The 20,216-nt window shown below is 40.0% G+C and overlaps 1 protein-coding gene across 1 annotated transcript in view; it reads right to left on the bottom strand.

Moving 5' to 3' along the window:
• tgfbr3 (transforming growth factor, beta receptor III) overlaps window positions 1-11,871 on the bottom strand; it is an 86,115-nt gene extending 74,244 nt beyond the window's left edge. Inside the window, 2 exon segments of the mRNA XM_022221134.2 lie at window positions 6,734-6,907; window positions 11,646-11,871. Of these exon segments, the coding sequence (XP_022076826.2) occupies window positions 6,734-6,794 (61 nt within the window). The 5' untranslated portion in view covers window positions 6,795-6,907; window positions 11,646-11,871.
• Window positions 11,872-20,216: the final 8,345 nt, after the last annotated feature.

Consider the following 20,216-nt stretch of genomic DNA (forward strand, 5'->3'; position numbering starts at 1 on the left):
CAGATTTTGGGGTTCAGAGGGTTAAAGTGTACTGCAGCTAATGGCTACTTTACAACCCACAACAACTTACACTACAATTACTATCTCAATATGAAATTGAATTCTGAAAAACCAGTGGAAAAGGAGACTATTTCCAAGTATGTGTGTTTGTGATCTACAGCTAGCATCAAGCTCCGAGAGGGACCTACAGTCATTTTTTGGACAGACATTACTGTTTTCCAAAGAACCTTCCCAGAACTGGGACCTGGTCTTTCAGCAGGACTCTTCTGGTGGAAATGGAGTGTAGAAGGTGAGGCCCCAGGAGGGGCTGTTCTGATGAAACACACCACCTTCAGCTAGAATCCCATATCAGGACTTTTTGAGTCATGCAGCAGAATTTGGCATCTTTGCAACGCGATGAAACAACACTCGAAAACTAAATAATGATCTCAACCAGTAAAAAGTAATTGAGCAGCTTTTTTTTTTTCATGCTGCTCCTGACGGTTATCTGAACATAGGGAATTTATTTTTTTCACTATTACTCTCTCTTTCTTCAATGAAGTCACACTCCACTCTTACTATAACTATCCCCAGCTTCAGTGCTTTTTTTTTTTTTTTTTTAACAGGGCTATGAAACACAATGGAAAGCGCACGATCACCCCAGCTGTCTCCCATTACTGACTCTGACCAAAATTATTTACACGCCTGCTTACTGGAACTACGGAGAGAGAGAAAAAAAAGAGAGAGAGAGAGAGGAAAGGGGGTGGGATGATTCCAGCATATTTGCGTCCTCTTTACGGCAGGATGACAAGACGAGATATGATAGACTTGGTAGGAAGGTGTTTTATCTGCAGAAACCTGTCTGCTGCAGCTCGCTGAGATGTGCTTGGATGCGTGAGCGAGTAAGTAAATCCAAGTAAATGCTCCAGTATTTCATTTACACACTGCTGTTAATTAAACTAAGTAATGCTGGGGTTACCTTCATTCAATAAGCAAAAGCTATAAACAGACAGGGCCAGAATCATTGCCTCCTCCTTGACACTGCTGTTAAGATAAAGGCTTCACCATGGGGGGAGAACAGACCTGTAATTAGACACACTCAGGACTCCCGTTGCTATGTAAACATCCCAACCGCTCTGCCTAACAGCACACCGCCTCTGTGCAGCGCTGCTCTGCTCGAGCTCCTCGCATGAATCACAGGGCAACATCTGGTTTAGCATGCTGGAAGGGACTTTGTCGGTTTGGCAGGCCGTGCGTGTGCGGAGTGTGTCGATTTGGACCAGACGACCCACGCCTGCCTCTCTCCTCCCCCTGGCTACCCCACCTCTCAGATTACAGTGGTTGCACAATGCATTTTGGCAGTGGGGAACTTGCTGGCCCTAAGAAAGCACTGTGGATATAGAGACAAACCTTTCGCTCAACTGTGCAGAGAAAAAAAAGCGCTACAACCACTTCTGGCACCACCGTGACTCTTGTCTGCCAAGAGTATACAAAAAATGCAGACAGAAAGAAAGTTGTTTACTTAACTGTAAAGCTGCAAGTGGAACATATGAACTGCGAATAAGAGCACAGTTCAGATTCTTTTTCCAGGCGTTTTTGTTAAACAATCTATGTGGTTCTAGAGCGAATAGCTGAAGACAAATTTTTGCTAATAGGCTCATCATCCATCAAGCGGCCACACAGGTGAAATCGGGATAGACAGTAGGTAACTTTCCACTGCAAGAACTCAAAGCAGGCGCATGGCCGTGCAAACGTTTACTGGAACGCCCCCCTAACCGGCCCTTTCAGCCTTTCTGTTTCCAGTGCAGTGTAGGATCCAATGGCTTCGACTATTATGCTAAACCTGACTGTGCCAAAACAACAAATAGTAGTTACTGGACCTAACTCCAGTCCTATGAGCACATAGGAAATAGAATAATGGAGGCTTTCTTATGTAGCATACATGGTGAATTTTATATGATTGATGCGATTTTATAGAAGAAGAGACTGCTACTGGATGAGGACACAAAGACAACACACAAATGACTCCTGTTGTCCTCTCTGAGTTTAACCCTTTGAACCCCAAGAAGTTGCTGAGTATTTTTAGGTCTTGTCACATTTTAACTCACTCTGGACTCATTTTTCACTAAAATATAAATTCTTCCACCTCTGTGGGAACAGCAAAACCATGGCTATGAGTAGATACAATGTCTCCTGTGCAATTAAACAAAGTAATATAATGCCATAAATCTTTTTTTAAAAAAAAGGCCAAAAACATTGAAATTTATTGATTTCACATTTTTAAAAAAACTTTACACTTTTTTTGACAGAATCAGAATAGTGCAAATGCCTTACTTTGGCAAATTATAAATGAGACATCTAGAATATAAGAAGTTTGGTGAAATATCACCATTTTAATTTTCCAATCAAATAACACATTATAAATGATCAGTTCAAGGACCATCAGAGAGTTAAAATCGTTCCATTTTCCAGTTTCTGGCTCTGATAAATGGCATAATTTTGGCAATGTTGTGAACACAAAATGTATTTCAAAGCCACCGGTGGTTTAGGGGCACAGAGGGTTACCAATCAGCATTTGTTTTTTTCTGAGTTTAAAAATCAGTGTTGAGACCACAAAGCACTTTTATCAGGATCAGTCGAAGTACTCTGGAGTAAGTATTTTTATCACCCCTAACAACAGTCCGGAAAGTAGTTCTATAGGGATGGTTCCTTTAGTCAACACACATAAAGGTTCCTGCGAGTTTCTACAGTGGAAAACAGCTTGATAATAGGAGGAGAAAGTACTGCAGCAGTCAACAATGCTGGTGTATTTTTCAGTGAGCCAGCAGGTCAGCCTTGTGCCTGCAGTAAAACCAGCATCCTGCTGGAGCTGTTTCTGGCAAGTGCCTCAAATTAATATCTGGCATTTCTCCTGCACAACTTTATTTCACTGTAAAACCCAATGTCAGCCTAAATGTCCACAATATATGCTTCACAGAATTACCATTATGGCAAGTTGGGGAGAGGCAACCACAAAATGGTAGTAATGATATGGGAGGAAAAAAGGTACAAACAGCAAAAAGCAGAGTAAGGCTGCAGAGCAGAGAGTTGAAATATGGATGTCAAGGTGCTCTCAGTCTGACTTAAGAGTTATGTGAGGCTCAGATCCTGGATTGCATTACGTGGAGAGAAGACTCATTGTACACTAATCTAAACATTACGTAAGAGCTCTCCTGACAAGTTTAAAGGCAGATGTGACTGTTTACACAGATGCTGCAAGATCATAGAAATAGACAGTAGAAGGGAACACTTACCACTGACAGTTGAAGGAATAGCTAATTTGGTCAGAAGGGCATGGAATAATGTTCATGATGTTGAAAATTATCCTAAATGTGTTAATTGGGCTGTATTTTCCTAGACTGGATCACTCAGGAGCATCAGAAGCTTTGCATGCAAATCATTTTTTACTGCCAGTGCACTTTGGAGGAAAGGGCATTTGGTTGTCTAGCTGTAAATATCTGTCCCCTGTGACACAGTATAACAATGCGGCTTACCGTATGAGGAAGAATTTAGAGGAAAACTTCATACGGGACTTCATTGTGTTAGAGATCCTGGCATTGTGGAAGAAATTATGTTTGCTCTACCCACAGCCCATACTGACTACACTGCTATTGTTTGAGTAAAAGTCAGCTCTCTGGAGTGTGGTTCAAGCCTCCAGAGAATAGAGAAGAACTTTTGAAATAATAACCTATGGCAGCAATCAGACTGAAAGTATGAAAACCACACTTTTTTTGTGGGGAGTCGCTCATTACGTAGCATGCCTCCTACTGGGTAATTATTCCTGTGCTGCCACAGAAACACAACACGGGATGTTGCAGTCTAAAGCTGGAGTGAGTTCAAGTCTAGAGTCGTACATTGTGAAACCAGTCTCTGTAAACAGGACATCTTACAACCAGTAAAATAGAAACGAAGAATGCAAACCTGATTCTCTGTGTGGTTTTAGTTAGATTGCAGCCAATCTGAGAGAATTTCAAAAAAATGTGAGGGTTTAGGTCACTAAACTGAATATTTTTGGTCATTACCAAGCATTAACCACTGGTGAATTTTGAAGCCAGTGATAGCTACAGCAATGACAGTTCCTCTAATTACATCTAGTGGTCAACACCACAACTACTCACTGAAAGTGGAGCCAAAACATTTCTATGGCTCCCCAATGGCTGACTGTTAGATTAGGAAGGGCTTGATTTGATATACAGTGGAGTTTGCCATAAGCTGAGCATTTTAAATGTCAATATCACAGTCGATCACGATCATTTAATTGGGGGAGGAAAAACTGTCATCAAGATTAATATTAAATTCATTGTGCAGCCTTACAAAGGGATCAGTTTTGAGGATATTTCATGTCCAGTTCATTGGTTCATGTGGCACAGATATTCATGGATCCAAGCAGATGCATCCTAATGACTTTGATGGTACACTTCGTACAACCTTTGAAAAGTTTTTTTTATCAGACTTTGTTAAAAGAGGGTGAAATTTGCCTTCAGGAAACTTTAGAGTTGTGTGTCTTCTTTATGCAGATGACATGGTTCTGTTAGCTTTATCAAGCCGTGACCTTCAGCACACATCAGGGTGGTTTTCAGCCAAGGGTAAAGCAGCCAGGATGATAGTCTGGGCTTCTGAGGCCATGGTTCTCTGCTGAAAACCGGTGGATTGCTCCCTCTAGGTTGTGGGGAATATGCTGCCCCAAGTGAAGGAGTTTAGGTACCTCTGGTTCTTGTTCATGATGGGTAAATGGAGCGTAACATGGAGAGATGGATTGGGGCAGCATCAGCAGTAACGTGGGCGTTGTACCGAACCGCCATGGTAAAGAACGATTTGAACACGAAGGCAAAGCTCTCAATATATTTGTCAATCTACATTCCAGCTCGGGCTGCACAGTGACAGTGGTTAGCACTTTCGCCTTGCAGCAAGAAGATCCCCAGTTCAAATCCCGGTCTGGGCCTGGGATCTTTCTGCATGGAGTTTGCATGTTCTCCCTGTGCATGCGTGGGTTTTCTCCGGGCACTCCGGCTTCCTCCCACAGTCCAAAAACATGCTGAGGTTAATTGATTACTCTAAAATTGCCCGTAGGGCACTTGTTTGTCTGTATATGTAGCCCTGCGACAGACTGGCGACCTGTCCAGGGTGTCCCCTGCCTTCACCTGAGTCAGCTGAGATAGACTCCAGCACCCCCCGCGACCCTAAAGCGGTGTATAGAGAATGGATGGATGGACATTCCAACTCTTACCTACAGTCATGAGTAGTGACCAAAAGGATGAGATTGTGGATACAAGTGGTCGAAATGAGTTCCCTCATGGGGTTGCTGGGCTCAGCCTTAGAGACAGGGTCAGGAGCTGTCCCTTTGTAACAAAAAAAGCCACTGGAGGTGGTTGACTATGATACCTTCTGGGTGCCTTCTTCTAAAGGTGTTCTGAGCGTGTCCAACCAGGAGGAAACCACAAAGTAGACCTAGAACCTTCATGAGGCATTATATACCTCATCTGACCTGGGAATGCCTTCGGATCTCCCAGCAGCAACTGGAAAACATTTCCATTGAGAGAGATGTCTGGAACCCTGCTGCTGCCGCCACAACTCCAGAAAAATAGAACAAATAGCGGTCCCCTCACGCTTGCACGAATTTGGTGTTTATTGCCTGTTATCACAAGAAATTGGCATACTGGCACAGCAAAAATGCTACAATACATTCTACCTGCTAAAAATCAGGATGTGCACTGTCACTGTGTATATGTCAGCATGCTGATGTCATGTTAGCTTGTAGCCCCAAGCAGAAGCGTACCTCAGAACAGCCTCAAAGAGCTGCAGAGTGTAACTCTGTGTGTGGCAGAGGACTTTCTGGAGGTCTAACAGTCCTATGCCAGGTGTTCAAAGACGCAGTTTTAACAGCTGTAATGAAGTGGGTTGAATCACTATGTAATTTTATCACTTAGATGTATAATAACAAAATTGACATTTTATGAGGACATTCCACATTATTCCCATCCATCAGTCATTACCTCCCACAGCTAGAACTGAAGAGCAATCAACTATCTAAAGAAGACAGAGGTGACTGCGACAAAGTAGATGAAGTGTTAGAGTGTAACAGACACAAGTCTGAGCACCTGAGAAAACTGTTGCTCATATTTTTCAGAATCATTGGAGTGGAAAAGGTCATGCACATTCCTCACTATGAGAGGTACAATATTTTAATTAGGTAAGCTTAGTGTGGTGGGTTGTAGCAGTAAGTGACATCATCTGCAGCACTTCAGTATTTGATATGACAAACTGATAGCACACAGAAGTTTCCCATATTCATCTTTGTAGCCGTTTACTTGGTTATTTTCTCTCTCTTTGCTTTTCTCTTACACAGCTGTAAATTACTGCGTGTTTGGCAGAATCCAACCAATCTGACAGATACATGCAAGCCTGCTGAGTGTTTGTATTCTGAGATTGAACTTGTCAGCACTTTCTTGAATGTAAATCCCCCTTAGTCACGACTCTGACAAGCACTGTCTAGAAAGGCATGCTGGGAGAAAGAGTGGAAAATCCCATAGGCATCCCATGGGCAAAATTGTGATTCTCTGACAACACAACGCTGCAAGGCCCAGTGATAAATATAATTTACTTCTGACATTTTAGATGACAAATTTAATTATATGCACTGACGTAAACAAACAACTGTCGTGTATATCTGATAACGGCTAGTTTCACATGCATGCAAGTAGCAACAGAAACTCACCTGCAGCTGCAAGGCAACATATTGCAAGAAGCAACAAGGGAATGTGGGATCTTCTCGCCATTTTATTACCCCGCAGCTTCCAGTATGATGAAAGTGTGTGAACCGGCAACTTTCTCCTGCTCTTCACAAAGGATTCCCCTCCTCTGTCTACAGGAAGTCACCTTCAAGCTCCAGCTGCAAAGTGAACAAAAACAGAAGACGTCAGCCAAGAAGGTTGAATCTGAGCATTGGACAAACAGCGGGGAACTGGGTTCTGCTTAATATATGCTGTGGGAGTGATGAGATGAGACAAGAGGAGCAGCAGTGTGGAGACCAGGGGATTAATCTGGGAGGGTTAATTGGGAGTCAAGCATGCTTCAAAGCACCACGCTGCACACACCTTCCCGAGCCGGTCAGAGCGTGTGAGGCGAGTGAGACGGCTGACTGGATCGCTGGGTGTGAAACACTTTGGAACATGTCACAGGTTATTAACACACTTTAATTTAGAGAGTCAGGAAACACTGCGACTCTCTTGTGGGGTCTTGAATAAGCATCTTAGTACGACCACGCTAATCAGCATGGCCTCGTTTGAAGCTTCAGTAATCGAACCCCAAACACGCACAGCCAGAAGAGGGCAGATAAATATTACTATTATACACTCAGAAAGTCCAAAATGTTACATACTTATCAGATCTGTGGGGGGAAAAAAAATCACATTAAAATGCTTTATTAGGTAAAGTCAAACAGAAATTAAAATTTATTTAGCCAAGAACCCAATATATACAGTATAGTATCAATGTTTGCTTTAGCTTACTTATTGAGCTTAGCACACTTAAACAACTTAGTTTTGTAAAATCTGATGCAAAACCGACCTCAGATCACAGCTGCAGTTTTAACAGGGTAAAAAACTATAACAGCCATACAGAAGCTTTCACACATGCACCACTAGTTACTCGCGGGGGTGTATAGTTTGAATAAAGATAACAAATTTTACGTCAATGAAGAAAAAAATGACTAAAACCGTGAATCACACGCAAGACAAAAAATTCCTCTTTCTTTGTAGTACAACCAACACCATGGGGACTGAGAGAGAGTTTGAGAGAGTTGCAAATGACTCAGTAGTGGTTAACATGAACACGAATGCAATTAGTGAAACGCTAAGCCACCGAGGTTTAACTTTCCAAAAGAAGATGAACACAATGGTCAAATGTTTAATGTTGTGAAAGGACAAACATGTTAAAGAATGCTTGTTAAAGAAAAAGGGTTGAAAGTCTACCAACAATCACAGGAAACAGTATATAAGACTGTGGCGAACTCCAGTCAGTAGCACAACAAGCAACGACACACCTCAAATGTCAATCAGCTGCTGCTGTGGAAAAAACCCACAGAGAGGGTTACGGCATAGATGCACTTTCACGAATATGTCGAAACATCTTTTAAAAAGAGAAGTAGCATATTAACACCAGCCGCAGAATCATTATAGTTTATATTCCTTCCTAAAAAAAATGCAGAGAATTTAAATTCTAGTTGAACCTTAATAACAAACTTCATTCTAATGAAAGAAAGACATCCATTATCTGGACTGCACTTGAGTCAAAGCGCGTACAGACCGATTAGCTCAACCGCAGCTATTTCCAAAGAAATGGGTGATTTCCTTATCAAAATGATGTGTTGTGTATTCCCTATTTTTTCATCTAATGTAAATATTACTGTCATTTTAGTTGTCTGAATTAGAAAAACTTTGATATTTGACAGTGTTATTGAAATTTGCAAAAGATAAATCAGTGAATTTAGATATGGTTTGCAATAATGTGGTGCTTTTTGCAGTCAAAGCATAAGCATTTTCCTACTATATCATGGGCCAGTGTTACATTTTGACTTATATGTCAATACTAGTCTTTCTACCATAGACTAATAGTAATTGTTTGGCCTGATTGATAGGTATCATGTCTAGATTTGCCATTACTGCTCAGTTCTAAGTCCAGTAATCAGTAATTTAGAGCCTATTATATAGAAATAAATACAAGCGAATGTCTCCATTTTTAATGATCCACACTCCTATTTTTAATGGTTGAAAAGTGGATCACTCAAGGACTAAACTGGCACTGACTTATTCTAGATAATCACTTCGGCTCTGGCTAATTCTAGGTTGCTACTGGGCATGTTCTGCAGCCACAACCAAAACATTTTCTTACAGAGATGTGGTCCACTGAAAAAGTCAGGCAAACCTCTCCTCTGAGCAAAACCTGATTCACTGCGGCAAGAAAACTGTAACTGTAATTCACCTCGAATGTCAAAGCCATGCGGTGACAGGAATCGCATGTGTTCGCAGTTTAAAGGCGGACTACTACAGTGCCATGTGAAAGAAACAGATGTGCACCTATGCGACTCGTGGTGAACCACAGAGTGAGTGTGCATGGGAAGTGATGCACAAAGCACTAAGGTGCATCACTCTGCAGTGTGAGCTCCTTGCACAGGACAAAAGGGCCTTTCAGTGTGTGGCAGCTGCACAGGCTGGAGAGTCATTTTGGAAGATCATGACAAATATTACACTTTCAGCTACTCGAGGAGAGCCAGTGGCCTCTGTTTGATTTATGCGCCTCCTTGACCTTCATCTCAGCACTGACTAAACAAACTGTGTTTCAATACCTTTTGGAAAGCAAAGACCAAAATCAAAGGACAGTATCCTCTGACATTTCTCAGATATGAATAAAGTTTGCACTGCGGAGGAGGATTAAAAGTGCTGCTGGAAATTCACTCCTATTTTATTACAAGATCCACGCAGAGAAGATTTAAAACTTGTTTTGGGTCGGGGGTACAGGTTTTACTCCAGGATACGGTGCTGGTTTTGTTGCAGCAACAGCTCAAATCACCTCATGTGACTTCTTCTCAACCCTGACCGTCTAAGCCGAGCAACTATTTCACCCAAAGAAGATCTGGAAAGTACATCAGAGCGTGCAGACCCCAGACTGAACCGTACCGCACACTGCTGAAGCCCAGCTGCATTTTTGTGGTCACATCACCGTTAAAGACCCGGCTTATGCCTGTGTCATCATGTATGCATACATCGCAGTGTTGTTCAGACCAGAATACGTGTGATCAGAAAGCCACACATGAAGAGATCAGCAGCACTAAAAGCAGAAACTGTGTCTGCCAGCGGCGGGTGACGCTAAGACTCGCCAATCTGCCACCAGCTCGCTTCGTAAGTCATCTCGATGTTCGTGTGGTCACTGAATGCGGTGAATGATCTTAAATGAGCTCTTCTGCTCTTTCAGTGTTCCTGCTGACAAAACCACCAAACTTCCTACTCATTCCATCACACAAGTAGAGCTCTGATTACGAGTCATTAAACTTGTTAGAGCTACAAACTTTGTCCACACACAGAGGTAGGACCTGCACACAAGCATCCTGGACTGAGTTTGGACCCCCAATACACAGGCATGATATGCACCATGGCAGAATGATCTATGGGAAACTGCACTTTCATTTTGCAATTTCCCTGTGAAAACAATGCAAATCAGCATTAGGACATGATATAGCGTCATTACCTCAACAGTTACACAAGTCCTGACATATATCCTAAGGTGCAGTCTTTGCAGTTCGCTATCTGCATTGTTTCATGTCAACCTTTAACCGACTTACTGTTCAGCCCTCATGAATATGACTTAAGGTCCTGACAAGTTCTTCAATGTGCTTGTATTCAGAAGAGCATATCTTATCTCCAGTCTATTAAATTAGAGCTGAAAATGTGCGGTCACCTAACGATGACTGATTTCTTCCTTTCTAAGCAATAAAACTACCTGACATCTGTTGCTTTTCTCTGTTTTAAATCATTACAAGTTAAACAGTTTGGGATTTCATGGTAAAATATGCAAGATTTGTCAACTTTGGCTCTAAAAAAAATCAGGATTATGACTTTTTTTTTCCCACTATATTTTGATACGTTGGAGACTAAACAAGTGACACATTAGGCAAGCGAAATATCAGTAGATTCCTGCATGACAATAACAGTTAGTTGCAGCAACATCCCTGCAGGGGCCACTAAGATGTGAGAAATTGCTCTCAATGCACAACAACTGAAATCCAAGTTAAAGGGACATTACACACACAAAAACATATTTCATCTTCTGTCACAGCGCTCACTGACACTGACGGCTGAACTCCACAGTGATTACTCTGTTATTTACAGGCGTGTAAAATGCACCTCAGTGAGTTCCTATGCAAAATATTGCATCCATGGTTGCTGTCAGTCACATTTGTCAGCACAGGAGGAGAGAAAGCACATCCAACCCTGCTGTCCTCTCTGTTTAGATCATGTTCACCTGCTTCCAGACATGCTTCCAGAATGGCCAACAGCTTCTTTCCACAATCCATAAGACTCCTCAGTCACAGTGTCCCACCCCATACCATCTCTATCACCCCCACCATGCCACAAGACACAGACTTGAGCTAGGGTCAAGCACATTACCACTTACCGCCACTGCACTGTGACTGACTCACGTTATGCAATGTGCTCTTTAATAAAGGCATTTATTTGTTGTTGTTTTTTTTTTTAGCATTTTAGATTTCTATTTTTCTATAAGCAGTTTAATTGTATTCATTGTATCCCAGCATATTTATTGTGGCGCTGGAGATGCTATATTGTCATTGTTTTTTTAATAACAATGACAATATAGAACCTTTGAATCTGTTTTTTAATAATGTTAACAACAGCAGCTACAAGTGGGTCGCTCCGAGAAGAAGAAGAAGAAGAGCAAGAAGAGCTGCATGTCAGCGGATTCAGGACAGATGTTCAGCTGGATTTATGAGCGGTAAAGAAAACACAACAAGCTGGAAAATTGAGTTTCTGCACCGTTCACAGACACACAGCAGCATGACAATGTCTTACAGTCTAGAGATAAGCGAAGAAGTGGTTGAAACGGAGCGGACGTACCCTGCAGAGTCTTCAGAAAAGTAAACTTGGTAGAAGTTGAATTCGGTGGAATTCCGGTGGAAGTCAAAGCGGCTCTGGTCCCGCCTGAAAAGTCACACCGACACTTTGTTTTCAGACACGAAACAACAGAGTGGAAGATATCTCTTCCAAAGTGTGGATAAACAGCCCCACAGGCTCCTAGTTTCAGCCAGTTTACTGTCTATCTATCTGTCTGCCTTTTCACTGAGCTTCATGTGGGGGCGGGGCCAGCAGGGAGGAGGCTGAGCTGAGGGTGGCTGAGGGTTCCCGGTCTGATCAGGAGCCCTTCACGGCCACTGCAGGGTCCTACAGGCTCTCTTATCACATGCATTTCCAGTCTAAAATTGCTCAGATGTCTTGAAGCAGATGTGCAATCCAATACAAAAGTTGAAAAATTTAACTGTGCAGGGCTGCTCATAGGTCAGCCTTACCACATGGGGGCCCACAGTGATGTGTATCTACATGGGGGCCCTTTATGATAATGTCTGGCTAATCAAGAGTCTTGTTACTAATGTGTGCAAATGCATCAGTCAACACTGTAAATCATTTTGCACACACAAGTTCTCCTGCTGCCTTGGAAATGTGACTTAACTGCACTTCAGCTGAATAATAATTTAATCTCATCTTGCCAGTTTTGAAAAAAAATAGTAAAATTAAATTTAGTCAGTTAACTGAACAAGCGCAGTCATAATAAATAGAATCAGCTATGTAGTCTCTGTTGGTGACCTGCTCTCCTTTTGCATTCTCTAAATGTAACCCACCGAATTCTAGGCAGTTTTTTGGGGATATTTTGTCTTGCTCCTGTTTTTACTCACTCATTTTTCACTGCAATATCAACTCCTGCATGTCTATAGAAAAAGCACAGCCATGGCTAGAAGTAGAGAGAACTCATAACTTCTTTTTTCATTTTATGAATCATCAATAAAGGTGAATTTTTTTTAAAATAATTTATTTTATAAAACTGAATAAACTTGGAATCAGCATAATACAACATTTTCCCCCAAATACCCACAGGTGTAAATACTGGAAAAACAAAAATCAGTGATTGTGCATACTGTGGATATATATACTTTTCTCCTCTGCTCTTTGAAACACTGCCTGCAGTACAACCCAGATAGTCACTGTGTTTGAGTCAGATGACTGTTGGTCACAGCTGAGTCACGAACAGCTTCACAGTTGTGCCAAGGGACGCTGACTTATTCTATTTTCTGCACAATCTGGTTGACAGAAACAGTTTATTTTTGGCATTTAAAAAAAAGAAGTGTAGAACAAAGCAATTTTGATGTAATATGATTTTCGAAAAAACAGCACATCACAGATGAGTTGAAGGACCGTCAAATCTGAAAATGAGAGCGCTCTTTCTTTCTTCACATGTTCTGACTGATAAATTGTGTTCTCTTCACAATTTTTTAAAGATAGAATGTCTTTAAAACCACCCTCAGGTTTTAGACCTTCGACTCTAAAACATAGAGGGTTAACTGAAGTTATTGGAAAAAATATATTTCGTGGTTGTCTTACAAATTTTGGAAAATTTGTCAACTGGCTAAGTTCAGTCAACTTAAGATATTAGATTGTCTCTGAGACAGTCATCACAGATACACTTCCTTGCCTTTTCCTCAGTTTTAGGAATGTTAATGTTACATTTTAGGAATTCTTTTCATGAAAATAATCCTTTTTTGCTTTCCAATGACTTGACTGTAAATCTACACTGTTGCCTCTTGTAGAGTGTGCCGATCCAACAGGTCCCTGCATCTTTCCTCAATCATCCCTTGAGCTGCTCGCTGCAACAGGAGCACACCAGCTCACCTACAACTCACTTCAAACACTGTAAAACTACTCTGGACTTCACAATGACAAGTTGTAATATTGCAGTAAATCAGCCACACATGTTCAGCATAGAAACTTATTCTGAAGAAGAATAATGAATCATCTGTCCCCCATCCTGTGAGCCTATAGGATCGGTACCTTAGGTTTGTTACATATGAATCTCCAAAAGCCTGAAAACTTGATTTGAGTTTGACATCTGAATCCTGCAGATTCAAGACAGATGCATTCATCGCAAATTTCCAATAGGTAAACAACTTGATTTTCATGGAGAGGGGATTCAGACAGCTCTATTTGCAGGTTATTTTTGCAATTAGGTGCTTTCAGAACAAATTAGTTCTACATCAGTGAGATGAAATCCTAAACATCCCTGTCAATTAATGCTTCATTAATAATTGCTCAAATTTATCCACACATTAATGTGCTGCCTATATAATTCTACCCACTCCATCTTTTCTGTATCCTATACAGGGCTGCAACAGGCTGAAGCAGATTACTGGTGACAGTGGGTGAGAGGCAGGCTATGCCAGATCATCCGTCTACCACAGGGCTCACACATACAGCCAGTTTAGAAGCACCAGTTAACCTACCACGTATGGATTGTGGGAGGAACCTGGAGAAAACACAAGCAGGTACAGGGAGAGCAAACTCCATACATTGAAAAAGTGATTTCACACCATTGTACAGAGATGGAGGCAAAGTCATGAAACCATCACAGGGTCTAATACAGAGACAGCATAGAAGTTCTAATTAACCTGAAGGGAGTGTCTCTGGATTGTGAAAGGAAGTTAATATGATGCAGTTTAGAATAATTTGGGCCTATATACATTCTAGATGCCTTCTGTGCAGATTGCAAACAAAGTCATTTATCATGTTCTTCAAAAGATTTGATTTTCATGTCAGAATACAGGTTTCGCAAAGCATTATGGATTTAAAATGCGCAAATGGCCAGTAAATGAAACACAACCAATGTACTGGAAAGCCCTGTTTTCAAATGATGCTGTTAAGGACTGCATCGTTTCATGTTATATGTAATACAATAAATGTGTTTAATCCTCAATGATAAGTGCACTCAGCCTCCTGTGTGATATGTAAAACCTCTATTTCTTTAAATTTCAAGGTTGAAGCATTTCATTGGGATCATATGAGCACACTTATGATATAATTGCATATCAGATTCATTTTTGGCATCTCAGTCTTTTGTAGGTTCAATTTTCGGGTTGCTTTTAATACACCAACGAGAAAACATTTTTCTTATGGTTCTCACAAGATATTTCACATCCTTTCATTTCAGCACCCTGCAACCCCAATCACAAGCACTAAACTGTGCGTGGAACGATTTCCGTATGTGAAATCTCTCTCCCAAACAAATAGTGAACTGCTTTGCTGTGATATCAGACTTCCACTGAAAAGGAGATGCAGCGTGACTGGGTACAACGTAAATGTCAGCTCAGTGATTCACCACTAATGAGATGGCACCTGTGACAAGAGGGAAGGAAACTTTTGTTGTGGAAAACACACAAAAACACACTGATGTGCTGCCTTTGAGAGTTGACAAGGAAACGCTCAAAGGGATCAACTTATTTTACATCTCATACATATGCATGTCTCTGTTAAAGTGTTCCACTTTGTTTATTTACACTGCGTTAGGGTTGTGAATACAGCTGAGATGAAGAGGAATAGAAAGTGTAACAGTGCATCAAAGATACGAGCAATCTGAACCATCTTCACTTTCCATTAATGTAACTCCAGTCCTTGGCTTTGTTTTGATCCAGGTGATTGCACAGACTGTCAAGTCCAACCAGGCATTGTCACAGATATGGAGCTATTCTCAGTGCAAATGCCACCAAGTGTCACTGCATGAAATATAAAATGATCTCACAATTTAGTTGGATTGTATTACAGTCAGTAAAGATGTTACTTTTTTCAGACAATTTAGGTTTGAATGTGTTCATTTCTGCTGTTTTTACTATCATATACAAGTTTAGCTGTGTGTGAGTTCAAGAATAGAATCATATAAACAGATCTATTAATCAACATATTAATCTTAATAGAGTAAACCAATATAACCCTCAAATAATTCAAAGCATGACCCAAGCCGAACATATTCAACAATTCTGCATTTTTAATGTACACTGGAAGGATCATTTCATGTATGTAATGTAGCACCCCTAATGTGTAGAAAGAATAATTAGCTTTACACAAGGCAAAGGAATGCAGTAAAAACACATTTCAGAACACACATTTTTAAGACAGAAATAAAATAAATGTAAAACAGAAGGTTTTCAAGTTTACAGCAAAACCTCATGATCAAAGTTCTTTACAGGGTGATAAAAGAGCAGAAAATAAGCTACATTGTAAACATATCTCATTTTACAGATGCTTTTTCCTTTTATGTCTTGCATTTTTTTCTATATTTTGGAACTGCATAAAAATAGCAATACATTTACAAACATACACTATCATTCAAACGTGTTAGAACAATTTTTTCCATTTTTTATTGGAAATTATGCATGTCAATGTCTCATTGTATGCTGAAATGAAAGCATATAGCAAATAAACAAATTAAGTTAAAAAAAGTTAGAAACCAAAATGTGTTTTAAATGTTTGATTCATCAAAGTAGCCTCCTTTGGCAGATAACAGCTGAACACACTCGTAGCATTCTTTCCACAATGGAATTCCAATATTCTTCAGAAAGTTCTTCCTAACTCTGTAGCAGAAGTTTCCATAAATATGTGGCACTTGTAGGTTGCTTTGCTTTCACTCTTCTGTCCAGTTCATCCCAAACCAGCTCCATGGGGTTTAAGTCTGGAGGCTGCCACCCCGTGTTTTCAATCTTACCATCTTCTTTTTTCTTAAGGTAGTTCTGGCATAGCTTGGACTTATGTTTTGGGTTTGCTGTAGGATGAACCTCTGACCAACTAGGAACACACCAGAGGGTACTGCATGGGGCTGCAGAATACTGTGGTAGCCGTTTTGGTTCAGGGTTCCTCTCACTCTGTACAAGTCACCAACCCTGGATCCAGCAAAAACGTCCCAGACCATCAAGCTTCCTCCTCCATGTTTGGCAGCTGATGTCACACAGCGAGGAACCATACTTTCTGTTACTTGACGGTGTACAAAAATCCTGCATGCTGAACCAAAGATTTCAAATTTTGGTTTATCGGTCCATAATACCCTCTTCCAGTCTTCAGTAGTCCATTGGCGGTGTTTGAATGCAAGTCTCTTTTTCATATTCTGACATCTTAGCAATGACTTTCTTGCTGCAACTCGATCTGTCAAACCTGAAACTTGAAGTCTTCTCTTCACGGTTGAAACTAAGACTTCTTACTACGACCACTATTAAGCTGTGCTTGAAGCTGTTGTCCTGTGAGCTGCCTATCACCAAACTGTTGACTCTCAGAAGCCTGTTTTCTGATTTTATTGTAGCTTTGGGTCTTCCAGACTTTTTCTTGTCAGAGTTTCCCCCAGTTTCTGAATGCCTTTTGATGATGAAGAAACTGTACTCACTGACACCTTGACTTTCTTTGCAATGTCTATGTCAGAAAGACCTACATATTTAAGTGCTATGATGGTCTGTCTCTCTTCTATTGTTAATTGCCTTTTCCTCACCAGTTCTTTTTAGCAACACATTACGTTCTCCAGTACAATATTGTTCAAATAATGCTCTTGAGTGTATGGTGCCACAGTGTGTTCCAACACTACTTACATTCCCCATTTCTTGTTACCTGAAAAAGGCCTTTTTGTAATAATAATATAGATTTTTTTTAAATAATGATTTTTAACAATAATTCTGAAAATGTACATTGTTTTTCAGTTTTGGGTAACCTTGCCTTCTTTTTAACCCTCTGGCAGTTCACAATTTACCTTCGTACCATTTCAAGCTGTTGGACTTGAACTACAAACTGGAGAAATTGGGGCATTCTGAAACTTTTTACTGGTAGTATGCATTGTAATGTTCTAATGTAAAATCATATTTAAAAACCTGTAGCTGTGAAAAATGCTAAAATCATCATTTTTCAAAATAAAATATTTCATTTCAGTAAGAGATACCTTGTACAAATACAGAGATTGTCATGATTTATATATTTATATAGTTTAGTAGTTGTTTGTTTGAGCTGGGTTTTGCACCGTAGCTGCTGGAACACGACATCTTTGCTGTAAATCTGCACTGTTTCCTTCTTTAGAATGTACAGGTGTGTGAAGTCCCTGTATCTTTTTTGAGCACACTAGCTCACCCACATCTACTCTAATGCTGTTAAACTACTCCACACTGCACAGTGTGAGGTTGTAATATTTGATTAATTCAGTGTACTGTAATGTAGATTGAATTAAAAACTATCAAAGTCAGAGCACAGTTGTAGTGTGGTAATGTCCACCCAATAAAGTCGATAATAGGAAAATATACAGAACTTGACATGAGTGTGCATGTGTGTGTGTGTTATCCAGCCCTTTGTACTCTTGATTGTTTTTAATGAGGTTGCTGTAATCCTTCTTTAATGAGCAGAATAATTGTCATTACTGCAAAAATACCCTTTTCTTTGTCCGTGGTCCAGCTCCGTCCTCTCTGTGTCACTCTAAATATTTGATTTGGGCAGTGACTGTTATTAAACTGCTGCCTCATACCTTCTCAATCACATGAAGATGACCAAAAAAAGGCAAAGTCTGTGTTAAAGCTTCGCTCCAGCTGGCTCTGGCTGCTGCACCGTGACTTTGACTGCTGACCAGGACACTGTCTCGCATGTTCTGACTTTGATTTCAAATTCCTATCAGTAGCAGGAAAGATGAGATGATTTTCATTGTTGTACAGCAGTTTTATTGTAAAACTGGGGTTTGTGTCCTAAATCATTGCAGAAAAACATCTGATTTCCATTTGAATGTGGACTTTCCTTTTAATTCTTTTTAAAAACTAAACCACATGCTATCTGACCACTCCAAGCATCTTCAGTTGTTTCACTGGATTTCCCATCTTTTCTCCACAGCACATGGAACACATTAATACTCACTTACAGCTGGGAAGAAGCCAGTTAACAACAGATTCCTGTATGCATTAAGTGTGTTTTCTGTTTCATTTTAAGTTTTGATGAAAGAAAGTCAACTATGAAAGCAAAGGTGTGCATAGTTAATGGTTTCTTGTAATATTTACTCAGATTAGTTGTTAAGTCTGGATTAATGAATAATCTATAATTGATACGTAATTTAAACACAAAAGAAAGAAAAACAAAAACATATTTCTGTCGGTCCGCAAGATCAAACAGACAAAAACAAAAAACAACAATTAAACACAATTTATTTGTTTGTTTGTTTTTTTGCTTATTCCTTTGATCATTTTTATTTGAAAACCAAAAACAGGCCATTTCATTTTTGTTCAAAAGCAAAATATCCACATGACTTCTGTTTTGGTTTCCAAATGAAAAAAAAAAATCACCATAAACCAAAACTAGACTGTGTGTAATTGGCTTTATTTCTTTTGATTATGGCATCAGAACAGCTTTTCCATTTTTGCTTATGAAACAAATACCAGAAATAAGTTTTATTTTTGTTTTTATTAATCCTTTATTACAAACGATTATCTGATGATGGCCGAAAACGAATCTTTATCAGCACCTCTCCCATCTGATGTCTATAAATACACTGATGTCTTACATACAGTATATTTACATACAAGACATTAATGCACTTAAAATATAATGACAAACTTATACAGGTACAGAAAGCAGTTCCGCTCTTACAATAATAAGACTGCAAATGATGCATCTCATTCAACCCACATGAACTGTCTGTAATCACTCGGAAAACATAAATATATGGATTCTGGTGCCCTCTTATGGTAAATGGTAAATATTTATATAGCACTTTATTGTACCTGAAAGATACCCAAAGTGCTTTACATTATATGTCACATTCACCCATTCACACACACTGATGGCGGAAGCTGCCACGCAAGGCGCTAACCACGACCCATCAGGAGCAATTAGGGGTTCAGTGTCTTGCTCAGGAACACCTTGACATGAGCTCTCCGGGCCAAGGATTGAACAAGCGACACTCCGGTTGCAAGACGGCCACTCTACCCACTGAGCCATGCCCCCCACCACCCAAATGGACAATATAGAACATATACTGCCTGTTTTTAGTATTCAGTGAAGGTTTCAGATACTTAAAAATGTCCATACATGTAGTTGGAGTAGCAGAAGTAGTGAAGAAAGAAGTGTGATCCTTTATTCAACGCTGTCCAGACACCACGTCATGTCTGTTATTAAAAATATTCAGCATCTTTTGGAAGTTACCAAACGTAGCGCATACGGTGATTAAAAAATATGCAGGATTCTTGTTGTTTCATTTGTGCTGCATGAAATTTAAAGCTACAGTTTAGGTTTAGTGACAACAGTGTTTGTTGAGTCTTTTGTTATGGGACTGTTATTTACTGTAATTTGCATTTTTGATTGACAAAAATGCTAGTTTTTTCAAATGTTTTTCAAATGTCACTCTGGCCTGGTGATCAGGGTGGAAAGACTTTTGTGTATTTCAAAATTCTCCCAAGTTTTTCTTTTTCATAGAGCACAATGTTGCTGATTTTACTGATTGAGTTTAAGGATTTGTTTTCGAGACGGTGAAGCAAAAGATCTCATGGAAAAGGATGTGCAAATGGAATAGCAGCAAAAGTATGAAAAACAGAAGTACTTATGATGAAATCTAAATAAATCAGTCAGTTTGTTTTATTGTAGATT

This window comes from Acanthochromis polyacanthus, chromosome 4, assembly GCF_021347895.1.
Source record: "Acanthochromis polyacanthus isolate Apoly-LR-REF ecotype Palm Island chromosome 4, KAUST_Apoly_ChrSc, whole genome shotgun sequence".
Classification (NCBI taxonomy): Eukaryota; Metazoa; Chordata; class Actinopteri; family Pomacentridae; genus Acanthochromis; species Acanthochromis polyacanthus.